General features: G+C 39.9%; 1 protein-coding gene across 5 annotated transcripts in view; it reads right to left on the reverse strand.

Annotated features, from left to right (window-relative positions):
• LOC120568640 (epidermal retinol dehydrogenase 2-like) overlaps positions 1-22,360 on the reverse strand; it is a 42,276-nt gene extending 19,916 nt beyond the window's left edge. For 2 of the 5 annotated variants that reach the window (XM_039816284.1, XM_039816285.1), the window contains exons 1-5: positions 22,245-22,359; positions 22,036-22,096; positions 20,382-20,709; positions 15,741-15,872; positions 5,767-5,866 (exon numbers count right to left, since the gene is read on the reverse strand). In XM_039816284.1, the coding sequence (XP_039672218.1) occupies positions 5,767-5,866; positions 15,741-15,872; positions 20,382-20,702 (553 nt within the window). In that variant the 5' untranslated portion in view covers positions 20,703-20,709; positions 22,036-22,096; positions 22,245-22,359. The other 3 variants (XM_039816281.1, XM_039816283.1, XM_039816282.1) reach the window with 3 other exon arrangements.
• Between the last annotated feature and the right edge of the window lie 321 nt (positions 22,361-22,681).

Raw genomic sequence — 22,681 nt, forward strand, 5'->3', positions numbered from 1 at the left:
TCAGGATTTGTCTCTTCATTTTGTATGAAGATTAAGTTACTTTTACAAAGTAACATCAGGCATTTATAGTTTATTGTAGCAAGGGGAAGCTCTGACGGCACATTACCATACCGTTTTCATATCACACAGAGCAATGGTACTAACCATGTCAAATTCTTCAATGGTGTTTGTTTTCAATATATTAAACACTAGGCAAAAACAAAACCAAGTATAAGCGGTGTCTAAACCGTTCAATTAACTTACCGACTTTAAAATAGGGTCCCCATAACAAGTAATTTCATATTGAGTGTCAACAAATATAAAGTCTAATGCAATATTGATATTATTCAAATATATTTATAATGGCAGCTACATTGCACATTTACATCCTCAAAATCACGTTCGCTAAAACCACCAGACTCCATGTAAATCAACAGTAATTTTAGCATCATAAAATAAATAAAATCTGTTATTAATCCCAGGTTTACAGCAAACAGCCTGCATCATTTAAATGATTAAATAGCAATTATACAACCATAATAAAACGGATGAAATTATATTTTTCAGGCAATCCAGACTCATTTAGCTGCTGTACTGGAGAGCAAAGACGCACTTTTTGCAGCAGCTAGTTTTCTGAATATCAAACTGCGATGGCTAAGAGAGGAGTCTGCCCGTGTCCACGACGACCCCCACTATGATGAAATGGCATTTTGAATTTTAAACAGAGCCCAAAGAATTAGTGGCGACAAAGGTCGACTGTGGCCTCTTTGTCGGCCCTTGTCGCCTTTGTCTGCAACACACCGCAGAGACTACAGTCGACGGCCAAGTACCACATACGTTCTGCGCCTGCGTGAGAGGAAATAACTCTCCGTACCAGCAGACGGCAGTCATCTATTCGTCATTCAACAAGGGAAACCGGATAACGTTGCTATGATACCCACAACCAACAGCGTTTGCTCGAATCAGCAGGGGCACTCCCTGCTGGATGACAGCATACACGGGGAGATGGCTAACCACACTGTCCCCCTCCCGGGCTGTCGTCCGTTGTCTCGGCAAAGAATTCTCCCTACGGTGGGAGATGATGGACCGAGCCTGAACGGCCCGCTGCTGGCTCCTAAGCTAACGTTAGCTTGCTAATTCCACCCAACATGCCTTCATCCTAAAGTGGTTACGGAAAACTCACTCACTCACTCATCTGGCAATAGCAATGTGCTTTCCCACGATGTGACAAGAGCGTGTGAATTAAACATTAGGTTCTTACATTTTACTAATTAATAGCGTTTGTCCATTACGTGGTACCTGCTCGACTCGCCTTGACTCTACTTGCCTTTTTTGTTTTTCCATTATGGAAACAAGTCCCTGGTACCTGCTAACTGGTACTTTTTTTAGGATCACCTCCGTCGAGGTTCCAAGTGAGCTGGGGCAATACCAAAAGGGGACGTGAAAACCTGCAGACTACTGATTGGTCAGAGAGAATCGGCACTAATCACTGCGTCATCATTGCTATAGCGACAGATTGGGGTGTCCTGAACAAACCCGCCATTTTTTAAATAGTTTAGCCAGCGGTGGGGTTTTCTGCTGTCTCCAGCTTCTTTTGAAACTAAATTTGTCTCCTGGCAGTGGCAACAGCCACATGCCAAGACAATGTGTGTGTGTGTGTGTGTGTGTGTGTGTGTGTGTGTGTGTGTGTGTGTGTGGCGTTAGGTCACGGCGGTTTCCTGCAGCGTCGCTATGACGACCAGCCACACTCGCCTCACGCATGAGGCGGTACTAAATCTGCCACCGGAAAACGCAGGATGGGGCACCGCGGCCAAGTCGAGTCGAGCAGAACTGGTACTAGCAGTGGGTAAGCGCCATTAGATGAGACGAAGAGCCTTAAATCACACTGGACAACACAATGGTCAACCAACTAACGTGCCACGCACGTCAAAACTGTTCATCACAATGGGTAAGGTCATGTTTTTGCAGAAATTCCAGCAAGACTATAGACTTATTTACTAGTTATTTAAAAAAAAAAAAAAAGGTACAATCATGAAATACATTCTCCTTAGATATTATTGTAGCTAAAGTATAGTATGCTGAATACAAAAAAATGTGACTTTGAAAATACTGCTTACATTAATTGAAATTGAGAGCATGCCAGACTTCTCTCCACAGCGCTTTGTAAGCACTGGAGTGGGGTCTGGCTACACCACCTATCTATTCTGGGAAAGGGAAAATGGACGACATTTCTTACGTGTTTATTACCAGACTAAGAGCGTTACAATTTTCCTCTCACTGGCCTTAAAGCAATCAGATGGGAAAAAAATAAATAAATAAAATAAAATTAATAATAACAACAACAACAACAAAAATAATAAAGTGCTCAAATTTACAGGTTTACAAAGTGAAAAAGCCCAAAGTCCACCCCAAAGGGACTTAAATCTTCCAGAGAAAACACTGTTCACAAACTGCTCCAAACAGCTCTGTTGTAGTCCAGCCTACACTGGACTTCCGTGACAAACGTGCGTCACTTTGTAACACACGTTATAATGCTCACCTAGCTGCTAGCGTGGCATGCCCTCATACTCTGCAACTGACTAGCTAGCAGTGCTTACCTAGGTACTGAGCATGCGTGACTCCCAACTAGGGTTGAGTATCGTTTTTGTTTTTTTTTCGATTCCGGTGCTAAATCGATACTTTTAAAACGGTGCCGGTGCCTAAACGGTGCCTGAACAGGTACTTTTCAATAAAGTTTAAAAAAAAAAGAAGAAAAAAAATAAGGGTAGTAAACAACAGTCAGTGACTTGTTTATTGCTAAGGCCATGGTCAAAATTAAAGATTTAATAATAATAGTTATTAATGTAATAACTATAACAATAACTTATTTCACCAGTAAATTGCTGTTGAACCCCAGATGGGAAAAGGGTATTTTACAATTACTGTGAATGCACCACGAGGCTACCTGTTTTAAGTGAATGCACCGTCTGTGTTGTTTAATTCCGACAACGGCAGCTGCGAGTGAACACACCGTCTGTGTTGTTTAATTCCGACAACGGCAGCTGCAAGTGAACGCACCGTCTGTGTTGTTTAATTCCTACCATATAAACATACTGTATATCTATGAATTGCGACAACGGCAGCTGTTGCTGCGCTGCAGTGCAGACTGTTACATCCCGCTGTTGAAGTCCTCCACAGTGAAATACAGTCACACTTTACACTGTTTAACGTTAGCTGTCAGCATTTTACCGGTGTTTAATCCAGCTGCTAGCTAAAGGTAGGCTAACGTTACATGCTGTCAGGTGTAGTGTAAAGTCAAGCACCGAAATGAGGCACCGAAACTTTCGTTCTTATTTGGTCTCGTTAGTACTGTTTACGTCGGCACCGGTTCCCTATTGGCAACGAGTTTCGGTACCCAACCCTACTCCCAACAAAGATGGAACAGAAGTGCGATGCCTCACTCTGTAGCTAAAACGGAGAGCTCAACAACACAGGGTGAAAAGAGGAGCTGCAGCAATGTGCAGTACAACTAAAATAAAGTGTTTTTTGAAAATTAAACCACATAAACCTATTCTGGTACAACCTCTAAATACAATTATGAACCTGAAAATGAGCATAATGAGCACTTTAAGATTTTAAAAACAGTTAAATTTGACCAGAATACAACACAAGGGTTAATCGTTTCCCATATCTTCTGTGGTATCCTACAGTATTATGTAAAATATCTGTGGAGGAGAGAGTCAACCTTCTCCTTAAACCCAGCATGATCAAAATGCTAAACTTTAAAATGCAGTTTTGAACACTAACAGCAGGGCTTAAGAGTTCATGTCATTTAATTAGAGAAGTGTTTTGTTAATTGGGCGTTTGTGTTTGCGTCCGTGTGAATATTTAATTGAGGCAAAGGCAGACAACACTTCTACTGGTTTGAAGACCACCAGGAGGATTTTTCTATGATCAGCCCTGACTCTAAGCATGCATGTTCTGTACCTGTTTTTGTGATTAACAGTTTTAGTTTTTTCTTGTTTTTAACAAAATACAAAATGTTTTTGGATCCTGTTGTCTGCACCTTATGACTGTTTTCCACCGGGACCAGAGAAACACCAATCCATTCCTCTGTGTACTGTACTGAATTGTATATAGATGGATGATGACAAAAGCCGTCTATATGCAGTCTGTATGCATTCTGTCTATCTTAGCTTGCCACATATCGTAAAATTTGAGAAATTCTTGTAAACTTTGCTGCTGGCTGAGCCGAAACCAGACCCTCCCCCCTCCTTCAGCGGAAAATCCACATGGCTAATGATTATGCACATCAATGACGCCATCGGATGTTGGCGTGAAGACCTGATTCACCTCAGCAGAGGGAGGAGGACAGAGGACAGGATGAATGACTGATACTGATAAACTTGACTCAGTATTTTAATGTAAGGAATATTTCCTATCTTGCGGTGAGGCCACAGTGCTAACCCCTGTACCCCCCCGTGACACCAAGAATGTGGACAGAGCTAGCTCAATCCATTGGTCAGAACATGGTAACAAGCATAAAAGCAGCTGTATGGGTGTTTTAACTTGACTTACAAATAAACATACACTACCGGTCAAAAGTTTCGGGTCACTTATAAATTTCCATTCCACTCCATTCCAGACAGAATACCAGCTGAGATCTGAGTTGCATTGTTTTCTTTAATCAGGGCAGTAGTTTTCAGATTACATTAAATGCTTACATAATGTCAAAAGGGTTATCGACTGTTGTAGACAGAAGTGGCTGAAGAAACGCTTGAAATTCCATGCTTTTTGGTCTAAACGTCGTACCCAAATTAAAAGTGGTACAGCTCCCATATACTTTGACACTCTGGGGTGTGCCGGATATCACTGGAAAGGTGATTGATGTGGGTGTGTTTGTGTATTTGAGAAGTGTTGTATTTTGTAGTTTTTCGGCTTTTTTCTTTGCACTTTTCAAATGGAAATAAAAGAAACACACAGACATATCTTATAAAATCCATTTTGAGTCTTTTGGATTCTGGATTTTTTCTGTAGTAAGCTGAGACATGTGGCTAATGCCCTGTGTTGTCGGTCACCTGTCAGATGTGTTTACAGCAGTGTATTCTAATCATTGTACAGATGTATGACTTGGACGGAAACAAAAAAACTCCATTCTAGCCTCTGTAACTTTGTCAGTAAGGCCTAGAATCACCCTGACAATTGTAACAAAAACTTGAGTGTGTTACCTTTCCAATGATATCACACCCCTGAGTGTCAAAGTATATGGGAGCTGTACCACTTTTAATTTGGGTATGACGTTTAGACCAAAAAGCATAGAATTTCAAGCGTTTCTTCAGCCACTTCTGTCTACAACAGTCGAGAACCCTTTGCAATTATGTAAACACATAATGTAATCTGAAAACTGCTGCCCTGATTAAAAAAACAATGCAACTCAGATCTCAGCTGGTATTCTGTCTGTAATGGAAATTTCTAAGTGACCCCAAACTTTTGACCGGTAATGTATATCTTTAAATGGCGTGAAAGACGTTAAGTTTACTGGTCTTAGCAACTGCTACCAGCTACAGCTTCTGTGTCCACTGAGACTTAACTTGCTACCGATTGGTTAGGACAAAACTCAACTAAATGACATCTGACCCAAACAGAAATTGGCTAACATGAACACGATGTCACGCTGAAGGAAGGAAGTGGCAGTCCGACCATTAGACTACCAATTTTCACCAGAATTTTTCTACAAACAAACTTTTTTGAATTTGAAAGATGCTGTAACATTAGACATGCATATGATGAGGAGGAGAAAACACACACCTGCCAATCCATTGACTCCTATGAGTCCAGCAGAACTAGCAATGCTGACAAGATGGCCGTGATTGTTGGCAATCATGGCAGGAAGGAAGGCCTTGTAGGTCTGAGCAGAAAGAGACAGAAAACACACAAACCATCAAACTAAATATAGCAACCTAAACAGGGATTTCATTGACAACCACTTTCAAAGTAGGTCAGTTAAATACACGGCAAGTTGATTCATTATCTTAATTATTTTGACCAAAAAAAAAGAAAAACGTCAAATAAAAAACATCAAATAAAAAAACTTGTAGAGCTTTCAACTGCATCTCACGGTCATTATGAGCAGATGAAGTTTGGTAGTTGTCGTCATGTTACCTAAGTAGAGATGCACCAATTGCAATTGTCTTGGCCGATTTACGATTTTTTTTTTTTTAAATCTGCCTTGCATACACGAACATTTTGTATTTTTTTCCCTTTAAAAACGTACAATATGTCATTTTCCAACCCGCCTTAAACGCCGGGAGACACGCCACAGTAACACGCGGGACAAAACGCCACACGCAGGGACGCAATCCCCGGGAAACAAAGCTCTGCAAAAGGGACGCGATCCCCGCTCGCCCGGGTGAAAGTCCTGTGTTGTTTGACCCATCCACCACCCCGACCAACCTCCCTACGCGGATTTTCGGCTTTTTATATTACTCCCTACAATTTCATGCTGTGGCCACGAAATATGCTTCCCACTGAAATACATTACTTCACATTTTCGTGTTGTCCACCACGTAAAAAACGACAAAAACGTCTCCGTGAACACGTATCAATAGATTCAAATAACGTCACATTTACACGAACTTCCATGAGACCGGGCTGCATTTTCTGCCACTAGAGGTCATTTTAGGCCTTTATTGTTGTTAAGACAGCTTAGACATGAAAGACGAGAGAGAGAGAGAGGGGGAATGACATGCAGCAAAGAGCCGGCCGCTGCGGCAAGGGCTGAGCCTCTGTATATGGGCACACGCTTTACCAAGTGAGCTACCCAGGCACCCTGTATAGTCGTTTTTAAAGCAACACTAGAGAACTTTTCCTGCTTCAGTCCCCCTACAGGTTGTCTCATTGGAACTACAGCTCGCGCTACCCGATCTGGCAAACTTGCATAATGTAATGTAATGGACAATTCCACTTCCAACCTGTAGGGGGACCGAAGCGGGAAAAGTTCTCTAGTGTTGCTTTAAGCATTTTAATGCAAATTTTATTATATGTTCATAATTAAAAACATTGTCCATTTAAAACGTTGACATTTTTCCTTCCTCCAAAACTGCAGCAGGTTACAGGACCTTCTGCTCAAACAAATGGTTACTGGTCATGTTTTATTTTCCCAGAAGAAATAAGGTGTATGTAAGCCAATTATACAGTCTATTCATAATCTATCCTATTTATTTATTTATTTATTTATTTATTTATTTATTTATTTATTTATTTATACAAACCTATTTATGAATCAGTGTCTATTTACAAGAGTGTAATATATGTGTGTGTGTGTGTATTATATCATATCAACTCTCACTCCTGGGGCGTCCTGCTGCCTGCCCAACAACTACTGACTGAGGAGACGGAGAGAGATCCCAGTAATCTCTCTCTCTGCTGGCACCCTGCATATACATATATATATACATATATATATATATATATACATATATACTATATACATATATATATATATATATACATACATATATATATACATATATATATATATATACACATATACATATATATACATATACATATACATATACATATATATACATACATATATATATATATATATATACATATACATATATATATATATATACATATACATATATATATATATATACATACATATATATATATATATAATATATATATATATATATATATATATATATATATATATATATATATCTATCACACACACACATATATATATACACACACACATATATATACACACACAATATATATACACACACACACAATATATATACACACACACAATATATATACACACACAATATATATATATATATATATATATATATATATATATATATATATATATATATATATATATGTGTTTTGTCTACACATTAAGAAAATGATGAAAAAAAGTCCTAGCTTCCACAGACCAATTTCACCTCAGCTGGAGAGGACTCCTTCTCAATGTGTGATCTACAATGTTTCAGGACATTCTGATGTTGTTTTCCAAAAAATAAGAGCCCCCCAAAACTCATATATTAGCTGTTTTGTCCATACATTCAGAAAATCATAAAAATAAAAGTCCTAGCTTCCACAGACCACTTTCACATCAGATGGAGAGGACACCTTCTCAAGGTGTGATCTACAATGTTTCAAGACATTCTGATGTTGTTTTCCAAAATAAGAGCCCCCCAAAGCTAAATATTAGCTGTTTTGTCTACACATTAAGAAAATCATGAAAATAAAAGTCCTAGCTTCCACAGACCACTTTCACATCAGATGGAGAGGACACCTTCTCAAGGTGTGATCTACAATGTTTCAAGACATTCTGATGTTGTTTTCCAAAATAAGAGCCCCCCAAAGCTCAAATATTCGCTGCTTTGTCTACACATTAAGAAAATCATGAAAATAAAAGTCCTAGCTTCCACAGACCAATTTCACCTCAGATGGAGAGGACTCCTTCTCAATGTGTGATCTACAATGTTTCAGGACATTCTGATGTTGTTTTCCAAAATAAGAGCCCCCCAAAACTCATATATACGCTGTTTTGTCTACACATTCAGAAAGTTATAAAAATAAAAGTCCTAGCTTCCACAGACCAATTTCACCTCAGATGGAGAGGACTCCTTCTCAATGTGTGATCTACAATGTTTCAGGACATTCTGATGTTGTTTTCCAAAATAAGAGCCCCCCAAAACTCATATATACGCTGTTTTGTCTACACATTCAGAAAGTTATAAAAATAAAAGTCCTAGCTTCCACAGACCAATTTCACCTCAGATGGAGAGGACTCCTTCTCAATGTGTGATCTACAATGTTTCAAGACATTCTGATGTTGTTTTCCAAAATAAGAGCCCCCCAAAGCTCAAATATTAGCCGTTTTGTCTACACATTAAGAAAATCATGAAAATAAAAGTCCTAGCTTCCACAGACCAATTTCACCTCAGATGGAGAGGACTCCTTCTCAATGTGTGATCTACAATGTTTCAGGACATTCTGATGTTGTTTTCCAAAATAAGAGCCCCCCAAAACTCATATATACGCTGTTTTGTCTACACATTCAGAAAGTTATAAAAATAAAAGTCCTAGCTTCCACAGACCAATTTCACCTCAGATGGAGAGGACTCCTTCTCAATGTGTGATCTACAATGTTTCAGGACATTCTGATGTTGTTTTCCAAAATAAGAGCCTCCCAAAACTCATATATTAGCTGTTTTGTCCATACATTCAGAAAATCATAAAAATAAAAGTCCTAGCTTCCACTGACCAATTTCACCTCAGATGGAGAGGACACCTTCTCAAGGTGTGATCTACAATGTTTCAGGACATTCTGATGTACAGTTTCAAAATAAAAGCCTGTCAAAGTCTTGAATATGAGACAAATTAGATATGATTTTGGATTCAATTGTTATCAAACAATAAATCCACTTCAGGGTTATATTACACGACCCCGTGGTGTGACTCATTAAGTATCAAGACATTCTGATGTACAGTTTCAAAATAAAAGCCTGTTAAAGTCTCAAATATGAGGCATATTTAGGCTGGTGACAAATGGTCAAAAAGGGCTTTAGTTTTTGAGATACCCCTACTGGAGGTAGAACTAAACCCAACAATGTTTTTCCTCATCCCTAGGGTCTCCCATATATGAAATTGATTCTTGGATAAAGATATTTTACTGCTAAGATTGTTAAATTAACAGATATTGTTACACAACCCAAAACCAAAGAAGGACTAAAATATAGCCTGTCCATGGGAGTTAAGGCATCTAAACTAATGCAGATAAATCACACAAGCTCTGAGAGCTTTGAAACTTAGCATGTTTGTAATCAGGAAGTTGCTTTACCTACTAGAAAAGACTGGATGTGAATATCATGATGTATGGAATAAATAAAGACATACCTAAAATAGGCGAACATGCAAAAAATTAATATCTATGCAGAATGTTTTCATTTACTTTGTGGTTAGGATTATAATAGAAACACATATGATTTCTTGTTGGAAAAGTGGGGTTGTGCTTAATCCAGCAATACCAAATGTGTAAATATAGCATGACAAATCAGGGTGTTCTTTCACTCAATGTATGATGTGTCTAAAATGAAAGAAGATGGAACACTGACATAATTTAGTCTCAAGTCCAAAGCCCATTATCAGTGGTATCATATGGCACCTTGTACTATATAGTCCATATGGAAACAAAGATTGAAATCGAAAGATAACACCTTACCATAGCACAAACAGGAGACCAGGATTCAGGATTGCAGTTTGACCTTAATGAGCCTTTTAATAAAACTATAATTTAACACAATACAAATTAAATGACTGTCTTAAACAAACAAATGGCAATCTAACAAAAGAAACACTGTGAGGGGGAATGACCCCCCTCATCACTGAATCTCAAGCTCTTTCTAGCAGCAACCATTTGGAACATGAACTGCTTTTGGTAGTCATTCTGGGGGTTAGGCCATCTCCAGTGGCCACTTTGGGGAGGTCAGCTCCCCATGATGTTACCACTGCAACACACCACTGTCACTCATCCACATTGTCATCAGTGACAAAGTGGGTCATATTTGGATAGCCTGGGAAAGGGCAAGAGCAAGACTCTGTGCAGGTCAAGCCCACTGAAAGACACTGGCATTTGGTAGCATCGTTGCAGTTTCCGTCTTTACAGTATAGTAGTGGGTGATGTCTCTAACTTCTTTAGGTGCTGGTGTCTTCTGTAACATCACAGGTTCAATGCACCCATCTTCTTTGAGCCTCCATCCTCCAACTGGGTTCCAGAGAAGAGGTTTGACCAGGTGGCTGTGACGCCACACTGCTGTTTGGTACAAGGCTCTCAGCACTTGTTGGCCCAGTACTGGCGATGTAGGTGCTGACAAAGCTACATACAGGGATATTCTTGAGCAAAACCTGTAACACTGTGCGTGATTTGAGGCTAGGACGGAGGTTCACCTTCCAGCAGGACAATGACCCCAAACACACCTCAATCCAATAGAAAAATAATTTTATGTATATTTTTCTCATTTCACTTCACCAACTTAGACTATTGTGTTTTGATTCATCACATAACATTCAGATAAAAACAACAACATTGAACTAAAGCCTCTAATGTAACAAAATAGGTAAAAAGCCAAGGGGGGTGAATACTTTTGCAAGGCACTGTACATGCAATACACCTTGCACAGTCACATTCTTGTCTAATTGTTGAATGTGATGATACAGATGTAATAGTTTTGCTGCTATACTATTCAAGCAAAGGGATGTTTGGATCCTCAGCAGTGTTTATGCACTCGGGACATGGCCTTAAGGAAAGATTTGTCCCTAGTTGATCGCTCAGAAGCTTGGAGCAGTGCTTTGTGATTGTTTACCTGCATGACACGTCCTCACAGGTTGTAACACCACAAGCAGTTTGTACAGAATTGGGAAGGCCACTGCCCTCACAAGACTGAAGACCCATCTTTGTAAGTTACAGGCAATTACTAAATGTGGACTCTCTGGTAGCCTGGAAGAGGCTTTGCCTGTGGCAAGAAGGTATGCCCTCCTTCTGCATGGCCAAAAGAAAAAGTTGGATGGACATCCAACCTGGATGTGCTGAGGTACAGATTAGCATCTACCAGAGATTCGTCAGCAGCAAATCTACCCCCAACAGAAGATGCTTTCCAGCATGTCTTCATGCTTTCCAGCTTTCCAGAATGTCTTGATACTTACTGGGTCACACTATGGGGTCGTGTACTATAACCCTCAAGTGGAATTATTCTTTGATAACAGGGCGTTTCCTTTTAAAGTGAATCCAACATCATGCAATTAGTCTCATATTTGACATTTTGACAGGCTTTTATTTTGAAACTACACATCAGAATGTCTTGATACTTAATGGGTCACACCAAGGGGTAGTGTACTATAACCCTCAAGTGGAATTAGTCTGTGGTAACAGGGCGTTTCCTTTTGAAGTGAATCCAAAATCATATCTAATTTGTCTCATATTTGACTTTGACAGGCTTTTATTTTGAAACTGTAAATCAGAATGTTCTGAAACATTGTAGTTGACACCTTGAGAAGGTGTCCTCTCCATCTGATGTGAAATTGGTCTGTGGAAGCTAGGACTTTTATTTTTATGATTTTCTGAATGTGTAGACAAAACAGCGTATATATGAGTTTTGGGGGGCTCTTATTTTGTAAAACAAAATCAGAATGTCCTGAAACATTGTAGTTGACACCTTGAGAAGGTGTCCTCTCCATCTGATGTGAAATTGGTCTGTGGAAGCTAGGACTTTTATTTTTATGATTTTCTGAATGTGTAGACAAAACAGCGTATATATGAGTTTTGGGGGGCTCTTATTTTGGAAAACAACATCAGAATGTCCTGAAACATTGTAGATCACACATTGAGAAGGAGTCCTCTCCATCTGAGGTGAAATTGGTCTGTGGAAGCTAGGACTTTTATTTTTATGATTTTCTGAATGTGTAGACAAAACAGCATATATATGAGTTTTGGGGGGGCTCTTATTTTGGAAAACAACATCAGAATGTCCTGAAACATTGTAGTTGACACCTTGAGAAGGTGTCCTCTCCATCTGATGTGAAATTGGTCTGTGGAAGCTAGGACGTTTATTTTTATAATTTTCTGAATGTGTAGACAAAACAGCGTATATATGAGTTTTGGGGGGGCTCTTATTTTGGAAAACAACATCAGAATGTCCTGAAACATTGTAGATCACACATTGAGAAGGAGTCCTCTCCATCTGATGTGAAATTGGTCTGTGGAAGCTAGGACTTTTATTTTTATGATTTTCTGAATGTGTAGACAAAACAGCATATATATGAGTTTTGGGGGGCTCTTATTTTGGAAAACAAAATCAGAATGTCCTGAAACATTGTAGTTGACACCTTGAGAAGGTGTCCTCTCCATCTGATGTGAAATTGGTCTGTGGAAGCTAGGACTTTTATTTTTATAATTTTCTGAATGTGTAGACAAAACAGCGTATATATGAGTTTTGGGGGGGCTCTTATTTTGGAATTCAGCATATCATGCAATGACAGGTTGTGAGGTGTGCTAAAATCTTTCTTTCTCTCTTTCTGACAGACAGACAGACAGGCAGGCAGACAGAATAAATGAATGGGAAATTGCCTTCGTCGGAAAATTCCCTGTTTTTGGTTTTGACGGTCTCACCGTAATAGCAAGTGTATACGCGCACCGCGAAATATAGGGGTGGCTAGTTTGACCGCTCATTTTGAAGTGGAGGCTGGCTTGACTGCAGTAAAATGAAGGAGGGAGACGAGAATGTGCTGCCTGGATCATTGATTGGAACATTTAGCTACTTGTTACTTCTTCCTGCCAACCCTGGCTACCGAAATCTGGTGCCACTGATATGTCTGCTCTTCTCTCTGATGCTCTGAAACAGACGATACAGGCAACACAAACACCGCTGCACGTGACGCTAGTTAACACTATACTCGACAGCAGCTAACGTTAGCCTACCGCTAGCTAGTACCTGGATTAAACACTGTTAAAATGCTGACAGCTAACGCTAAACGGTGTAAAGTTTGACTGTTTTACTGTAGAGGATTCAACACCGGTATGTAACAATCTGCTAGCCTGACAAGCCAGCTGCCACTAGGGTGCGTCTAGATTTCTAGGCTAACAATCTGCAGCTGCCGTCGGAAAAACAACACAGACGGTGCGTTCAATGAAACTGGTAAACTACAGCCTCGTGGTGCATTTGAAGTTATTGTAAATGTCCGTTTCCCATCTGGTGGTTGTTTTTGTCGTTCAACAGCAATTTACTAGTGAAATAAGTTATTGTTATAGATTATTATCAAATCATTTCATTTTGACCATATGGCCTTAGCAATAAACAAGCCCTTCTTTAATGTCACCAACTGTTGTTTAGTACCCTTCTTTTTTCTTTTCTTTTTTTACTTTCTTAAAAAGTATCGGTTCAGGCACCGTTAATTATGTATGCGATTAATTAATCACAGAGTATGTAATTAATTCGATTACATTTTTTAATCGATTCACAGCCCTAATATATATATATATATATATATATATATATATAGTTTTTTAGGGGTGGGCGATATATATCGTCTATGATAATATCATCATTGTTGTGTTAACGATGTGCAAATTGGCATTATCGAGTATTTAAATTACTTCAAAACACGCATTGGAACGCTAGACATTCACTAATGTCAACAAAGATGGCGGCGCGCGATTGTGCAGCGGCTACTAGCTCTCTTGTCGGTGTATATTTATACAAGTACAGCCACACTGAACTAATCAATATGGGACTACAATACAACACAGCCGTTACGAGAGCCTTCCAGGCGGCTCATAACATCCCGGAGGACACAGCCAGACTGGGCGCTCCGGGGATTGTTGTAGCACAGCGAGCTAGCTACCAGCAGGATCAAGACAAGAACTCCGGCAAGACCAGAGGCAGAGGACTGCATTTTTGTGCACAATGAATGGAGTACCAGCTGTAGGATCGTTGCCCAGCACTGCTCACCTGACCTGGAAGCCCTGTCGGTAATATACAGGCCATTTTATTTACCACGAAAACAGCACACTGCCGTCTACATAGCCCCTGACGCTAACGTTAGCACAAGTTTGGGAAGAAAGTGCAGCGCGCGCGCGGGGGATAAATATTGTAGCAGGGGACTTAAACAAGGTGTCCTTAAAGTCTGTACTCCCCAGCTTTTTCCAGCATGTAGATTGTGTTACTAGAGGGAAGAACACACTAGACCATGTATACTCTAACATCAAGAAAGCATACAAAACTGCACCTTTCCCTCACCTGGGCCAGTCAGGTCACAGCCAACTACTCCTGATCCCAGCATAAATCCCGGTCAGAAGGACTATACAGCCAAGTAGGACTATCAAAACCTGGCCTGACACTGCCCTGTCTCATCTCAAGGACTGCTTCCAATAAGGACATGGTTGTGTGCAATATGTTACAGAACAGAGCCCTTTGTTTATTATTATGATTTCATCTTGCTTGTATGCTGCACAATTTACATTACAGCAGAGGTGTTCAACTGAATGTTGAGTCAGAGTTCAATGTTCCTACACTAGTTCAATTAGTATTTTATGTCTTTGAATACTTACATTTTAAAGAAAATAAATAAGAACTGTTTTCATTCAAGATTGTGCCCATTATTATCATCAGTGATTAAGTAACTAAAAAGTGATTAAAAACACATTTTTAAAGGATATCGTCGAATTATCATTATCGTCAAAATCGCCACAAATAGAGATATTTTTTGTCCATATCGCCCACCGGATTGTGATGATATGGGTCTGATTCTGTTAGTTGGTCCAGGTTTTTAAGGTTGCTCCTCCACGGCTTGTTTTGGACCTGCAGCTGTTACAAATTGTGAGCTTTATGTCTTCACTGGCGCTGAAGAACTTCCACACACAGGAGATGATGTGTGTGTGGCTGTACTGTGTGCTGCAGCTGCCACTGTGTCAGATATAGGAGACTGATCGGCCAATCAGCTGGCAACTGGCCCATTTAGACGGGTGGCTGATAACCGATTGATCGATCGATTGATGGAACGGTGCATCTCTACACCTAAGGATAGAACTTTATCTTTGAAGAGATAATGAAGAGATGCTAAATGGGGAGACAACTGGAGAAAATAACTCTACAATATTGACTGACCTGCCTCTAAATCTGTATGTTCAAAGAAGAAAAAGTCTCCCTAAGAAAGGACATGGATCCAAAGCTTAGCTGTGTGGTCTGCTGTGTGTGACTAACCCAGAAGTGAGCCATGGTGTTGACCTCCACCGTCTTCTCAATCAGGGAATCGGGGGCATCCATGAACTTCTTTCCTGTCACGATCCCAGCATTGTTGACCAGAATGCTGACGTCACCCACCTCTCGCTTTACCTGCATGGAGCAAAGGAAAGTCTGTCATGTATGATGCAATCCCATTTAGTAAAAGATATCCCCAAAGGCAGACAGAGCTCCCAAATATGCAGAAAAAACACCATTCTAGCCACTTTGTATCGAGCCACAATATACCCTTGAATATACGGTTGATTAAAAGAATCATCTTTCAAAATGTATATGCAGGGGCATCTATCTGGCATGCAGATGAAAGACTGAATACAGGAAACTGTACAAGTCTTGTATGATTCTTATTGTTACATAATTATTCTTAAATTCTACTTCTATATTATATAATTATTTGTGTTTTATAATGTGTATGTGGGCGTGGATAAGTGTATTGCATGTTGATGTGATTTTACATATACTCTTGTAATGGAATGTCTGTGATGTAATGGGCATGTATTGTGTGTCTAGTGCGGACCCCGAGTTGTTTACATTGTACATGAAATGTCCCAACACAAAGCTATAAGTTCCTTTCTATATCAAGCAGACCGATTATGTGCTCATCCTAGTTTGGACCAATCAATAACATGTCTGCTGCTTTTTCACCATTTGCAAACCCCCTTTAAAAAGACAGTAGAATGTGTCTCGATGGCATCAAGCCCTTCTGGTCTTCACTAGTCTTAATGGTTAACAGGTAGCTTTTTCTCAAATACAAATACTGTGTTATGCTTCTTCAATGGCCTTCACTAAACACAGAAGAACTGTGTAAATAATGCCTACCATACACTAGAAGTAGGGCTGGGCGATAAATCGATTTTATCGATTAACTCGAATGTGTAGTCAACGTGGATTTGTTTAAATGAAAAATCGATTTTCTCCTTAACATCCGCCGACGCTCCCCTCTGGGCTCCCGTAGCTCCGAACGGGCTCATCCCTCCCCCCGCGCGTTTGCCATAGAGATACACAAACAACATGGCAGCGACAGGGACTATCATTAATTATTAACCAGTCGTTTCATCACTTACTTATCTGTAATCTCCGCCGAAATGACCGGCCGCTCGCGGTGCACTGTCCCCGGCTGAGAGTCACCTATTCTCGGTAACTGAACCACCAGCTACAGCTGACCTGAAGGAGCACCATGCGGGGCACCAGAGGCGGTGTTGAGGAATTCTTTTGCGGCTCAACACATCTACTAAATGCCGCTGATACAACCGAGCTGTGACGGAGGTCTGTAGCGGCTTAAACAACTTGCAATCGTCGCTTTGTAGCACAGAGCTCCGCTTCGACGTTTGTTTTTATCGCTACGAAGGAGCTTGCTACAGGTATGCTACATTCAAGAGACCATGGGATGTTAACGTACGTTACTCAGCAACAGGTGAAAATAGGGCCAAGGTTGCGCAATAACTTTAAAATGATTTGAACTTTTAGCGAGGAACGAGAAGTGAATTACCACCTGTATGTGTGAAAATAGCTTTATCTCACGCATCCGTTTTGTTGTTGAATATATAGCCCCCCCCCCCCAAAAAAAAAAAACTCAAACCAATTTATATTTCCACAAAATTGGCATGAATAATCATAATGGTAAATGCCCCATGTGTGTGTATGAGTCAAAACAAAATAAAACTTGTTTTGAACAATTTCTTTGTCATCTGCAGATTTTTAGTAGAGGGAGAAAGAAATAGATTTAAATCTTAAATCGGATTTTTTTTTTTTTTAAATTGGGGATTTTATTTTTAGGCCATATCACCAAGCCCTAACTAGAAGACTTGAAAAGACTCAAGTCTGACACCACCTCACATCTAAAAGATAATCATCTCACATCTAATGTTAAAGACATGTGCATGTCAGAGAATAGCACGGACATGTGCTTCACACCGCGAGCGGGCATGCGCGCCTCTCGGCGGAGGATTAGCCAGTTGAGATCGCGTGTGTGCGTCTTTGAGAAGTGTAAGTCGTATAACTTATGCTGTCAGTTCATTTAAGCCGGTTATTGTATTAGTCTATAGTTCTTGCAAATTTAAATTAAGTTAACTGGTGATTTTCGTTGTTGTATTCTTCACCTGCCAGCTAAATTGCACGTGGCTGTTGATTCGATAGAATAGCGATTGCTGAACGCCCTTGCTCACGATTGTATTTTAGGTGCATTATTTACATGTTGAAGTAGTTACACTGTATTAAGATAATGTAATTAATAGTGGATTTATTGTTATTATTTGAGAGTAAATATATATATATATATATATATATATATATATATATATATATATATATATATATATATATATATATATATATATATATATATATAGATATATAGATATATAGATAGATAATTCCTATGCATTGTGTATGGACACACACACACACACACACACACACACACACACACACAGCGAAGGAAACCAGAATCAAGGGACATTTAGAATAAATAAAAATGTGTGATAATTGTGAGTTAACTATGACATTAATGCGATTAAATATTTTAATCGTTTGACAGCACTAATTAAAAACGGTAAGTGAGTCAGTGTAATATTTCATTCTATACTTTGGGTTTTGGTTTCCCTATGAAGAATGTCTTGTAAAATTAATTTTGTAGACCTTGTAGATGCCCTATAGTTCCTCAAAAAAGTACTGTTGAATTACAACTGAAAATATGCCTCATTGTGTGTGAATAGGGGCGTCAGACTGGGGGGGGAAAGGGTACTGAGTACCCAGGGCCCTCATGTGAGGAGGGCCCAAAAGATGCTAGAATTAATTAGCTGTGGCTGCGGGGACGGGCCCATAGGAAAGGAAACACGGTTTACTTGTAAACATTCGTGGCAGACGAGGTGCCTGCTGACACTGACAAGGTCAACTGATGTTTGCAGAGATAATGTTGGCTGGAAGCCATCTGTCCCAAGCACAGGATCCTGTTCACCATCTAACAGTTAGCTTGTCAGGTAGAGACATGGTGCGCTGAGGAGTCTGTTCAATATCTCTTTGTCTTATTGATTATTGGAGTTATTCATTGTTTATTCATTCCGTTTTCAGCTGGTGAATCAGTGCTGTGGTCTCAGTAGTTTTTCCTAGTGATAGGCTGATTAATGCCATTTTGAGATAATCGGCCGACGCCTCCGCTCACAATGCCGCTTAACAAAAACTGTCTGCAGCAATTATGTGTCTCATTTATTATAAATAGTTGTATTTTATCAGATAAAAAAAAAATTTTAAAAATTAAAAAAAAAAACTAATTTCTACATGTGGCAACCCTTTTTATTAAATCACCACTAGGGTTGCAAAGGGGCGAAAATCTTCTGGTAAATTTCCGTAAACTTTCCATGGAAAGTTTAGCTGGGGAATTTTGGAAACATTCCAATTTGGAAACTTTCATGGAAATGAATGGAAATGTGGATGGGACGTAGTCCATGGGCTCAAATGCTGTCTTCAATCAGCTTCAATCTGCTGTAGGACGTTAGACTCTGGAAATGATCTGTGCAGTGGGTGTGGCCTCAATAGCCCTGCAGTAGGCTAAGTAGTAGCCCAAAGCATTGACCTTTAGCTTAACATATGAAGGTAGCTAGCATGCTGCCTTTGATTTACTATGGTTATATGGGTCAACTGAAGTTGCATTAAATCAGATTGTTTTAACGAAGATTATGCTGCAAGCTGTTTTTTTTTTTCAAGTACATTTAAGTTCCCTGTTATAGACAAACAGTATTATAACAAGTAGTATTAAAAATATTCAGTTTATTTCCATTAATTCCCGTTTACTCCCATGGAAAGTTTCCAACTTTGAAAATTCCTAATCACCACACTCTTTAGCAGATAGAATTGCAGCCAGGTACTGACACACTGCACTGTTTTATATTCCTGTGTTTGATGAATGAATCATTAAAAGATCTTTTATTTTGCATAATTCTAAGTTGCCAACTCACCTATGTGTTGTGACGAGCCTGGGCCATGTAACAGAGTGCTGATGGCTATAAAGTGTCTGTTTACACAACAGTCGTGGGTTAAGCAATAGTTCCAAACACTGAATATGACCTGCATTTATTGCTGCCGTTTCCTGAGCAGTAAGCCGCCTACACATGATCAGAAGTAAAACCGCCAGGTAGCTCGCACAGCCTAGTGCCGGCGCTTCGGCAAAGCGCAGTACACGTCATCTTTCTGGCTACGTCAGCGACAACGAGGTCAAAGCTGAAATAATTGGAACCGTCTGGGCAGCGCTCGGCGGCAATTTCAAGCTCTGCCCCACACCGAGGGTGGCGCTTCCTCCTAGTTGTCTCTACCGCTCTCCCCATAGGAAAACAACGGCACAGCCAGCGCAGAGCGGTTTTACCAAAAATGTATTTATATATAAATACTAAATAATGAAGTAGATTTATCAGACTTGGCACAAGTACAATGTTATTCTAACCTATACCAAATGATGGCCAAAATGACTTTTTGGCACAACAACAACGGGTTGCAATAAACCACGGAGGCTAGCCAAGTACAGCAAGCTGTGCATGGTACTTGGAGAAAAGATAGAGTTGTAAATGGTGTCATGGGTGCCAGGTTGTTCAGATTTTCGAGGAACCTTACCTGGTCAGCCACTCTGTAAACCTCGTTCTTGTCGCTGCAGTCACACAGATAGTAGTGGACTCTGCTGGCTCCGCTCTGCTTAGCCAGTCTAGCAGTTTCCTTCATCCCGTCCTGGTTAATATCCCACAACACCAGCACAGTGCCACGAGCCGCAAACTCCTGAGCCATGAGGCGGCCGATCCCGCTACCTGACCCCGTGATCAGCACCACCTCACCAGCGATGTTCTTCTTCTTCGTGGGCACAAAGATGTGGATGAAAGATTCCACATTGTACCAGATGGACAGCAGGAGGACTTTGATCGTTTCCAGGAAGAAATTCATGATGGATCTAGGAAGGAAGGACGGAAAAGAAAAGAGGACACAGAAAGAAAAATACACAGTGAACGCAAGTAATAAGGGGGTGATTGGGACAGTTTTTGAATTTCTGCCTTGTGTAGGTTTTCTTGCCATAGATTTAAAGAATTTGCCCTACAAATGATACATTTCTGTAATACTGAAAAATCACTTATCAGGGGAAAAAATTAAACCCTATACAGTTAAACTGTCCCAATCGCCCTTAATTCACCCCAAAGAAACTAAAAAGTCCCTTGAAATAAATAATGTGACATTATGAAATAAAAATCCCCCATTAATAGATGTTATTTATTTATATTTTTTACATTAAAATAAATTTATAAAATCAAAGGATGTTTTTTTTTTTGCAAAAAGAAGCTTTGTGCAAAGTGTAGGAGAGTTAGAGGAGTTCACCAAAATTGGTTTGACATGAATAGGTCAAAAGGACAAGCTGCATAATAGATTTATAGCATTTTTTTTTTTTTACATTAAAATATATTTATAAAATCAAAAGGATGTTTTTTGTGAAAAAAGAAGCATTGTGCAAGGTGTAGGGAGTTAGCGGAGTTCACCAAAAGTGGTTTGACATTAATAGGTCAAAAGGGCAAGCTGCATAATAGATTTATAGCATTTGTTTTACATTAAAAAATATTTATAAAATCAAAAGATGTTTTTTTGGTAAAAGAAGCTTTGTGCAAGGTGTAGGGGAGTTAGCTGAGTTCACCAAAAGTGGTTTGACATAAATCGGTTAAAAAGGTCAAGCTGCATAGAAGAGATTTTTCGAATGTGTCGAATATCCAACGTCCAATATAAAACCAACTTTACCACGGTGCAGCCGTGAAGTCTGTTTACAATGTTTGGTGCGTTTGACAACGTGCAGTGTGAAAGCAAACCGAACCAAATGAAAAATGCAACAATTAACAACTTCACCCCGAATCGCACCGAACTATAGATGTGAAAGCGCCCTTACGTTATATCACAGAGACCAAGCAAACAACCCAGTCTTAACGGTTCGGAACACACGTTTGAACGGGCACTGCACTAGTAAGACTACAACCCAAACTGTGTGGGAAAAGCACAGTTCTGTCCACTAAAACAGGTTTCTGTGAATAACGTTAGGGGTAATGGGTTAAAAAAAAATAACATTAGCCTATGTTCTAATAGCCCAGATTAACCTGGTTAAGAAATTTTACTTTAAAAGCAAGTCATCAATTCATTTACCGGTTAACGTTATCATGCTGAGCGATACACTAAACACAACGACTTTTTAGGACTCAGCTTAATAATGCGTCTGTTTAATCGAAATGAGCGTCTAACTTACCAAGACAGAGGTCCTACTGAGCGAGTGAGTTCAACAGCCCGTCTGTCTCTGCTTGCTCCCACTGGAAGTTAACGTTATCAGCTTTAACCTTTGCTCACCACATCCACAGGTTACGACACACACACACACACTCTGCTCCAATCAAACGTATGGTATCAGGTTCAAGTTGATAAAAGCAACATTAAAGCTCGTGGAGCCGCTGAACGTACCGTGGTGTCTGTTTAGCGGCGTTGCGGCGCGTCTGTCTGGCTGTGTTCGGGCTACTTTCCGGGGGAGGCTCGACCGTTGTTTATGTAGACCCGGGAGATGTATTTATGTATCCTACTATGGTCACGCCATAAGAAGCAGCTCGATTGGTTGAGGTTAGGCATTGACCTCTAGTGGTTAAGGTTAGGATAGCCGATTGGTCAGTGGATAGGAAATGTACAAATCGGGTTACGTTACCTTGCAGCATGGACGCCTGGCCAATAGTAGAGTGTGAATGCTGTTGAAGGGCGGGTCTTGGCGTGGCCATAGTAGGATTCGTAAATATGCCCCCGGGACAGAAAAAGCAGCTTCGCTTCTGCTTCTTCGTGTGAAATGGTGGCGGTTTAGACGATACTACGCGTATCACTGCCCTCCTCGGGAAGTCACTTTAACCTACATG

Source organism: Perca fluviatilis, chromosome 11 (assembly GCF_010015445.1).
Source record: "Perca fluviatilis chromosome 11, GENO_Pfluv_1.0, whole genome shotgun sequence".
Taxonomy (NCBI): Eukaryota; Metazoa; Chordata; class Actinopteri; order Perciformes; family Percidae; genus Perca; species Perca fluviatilis.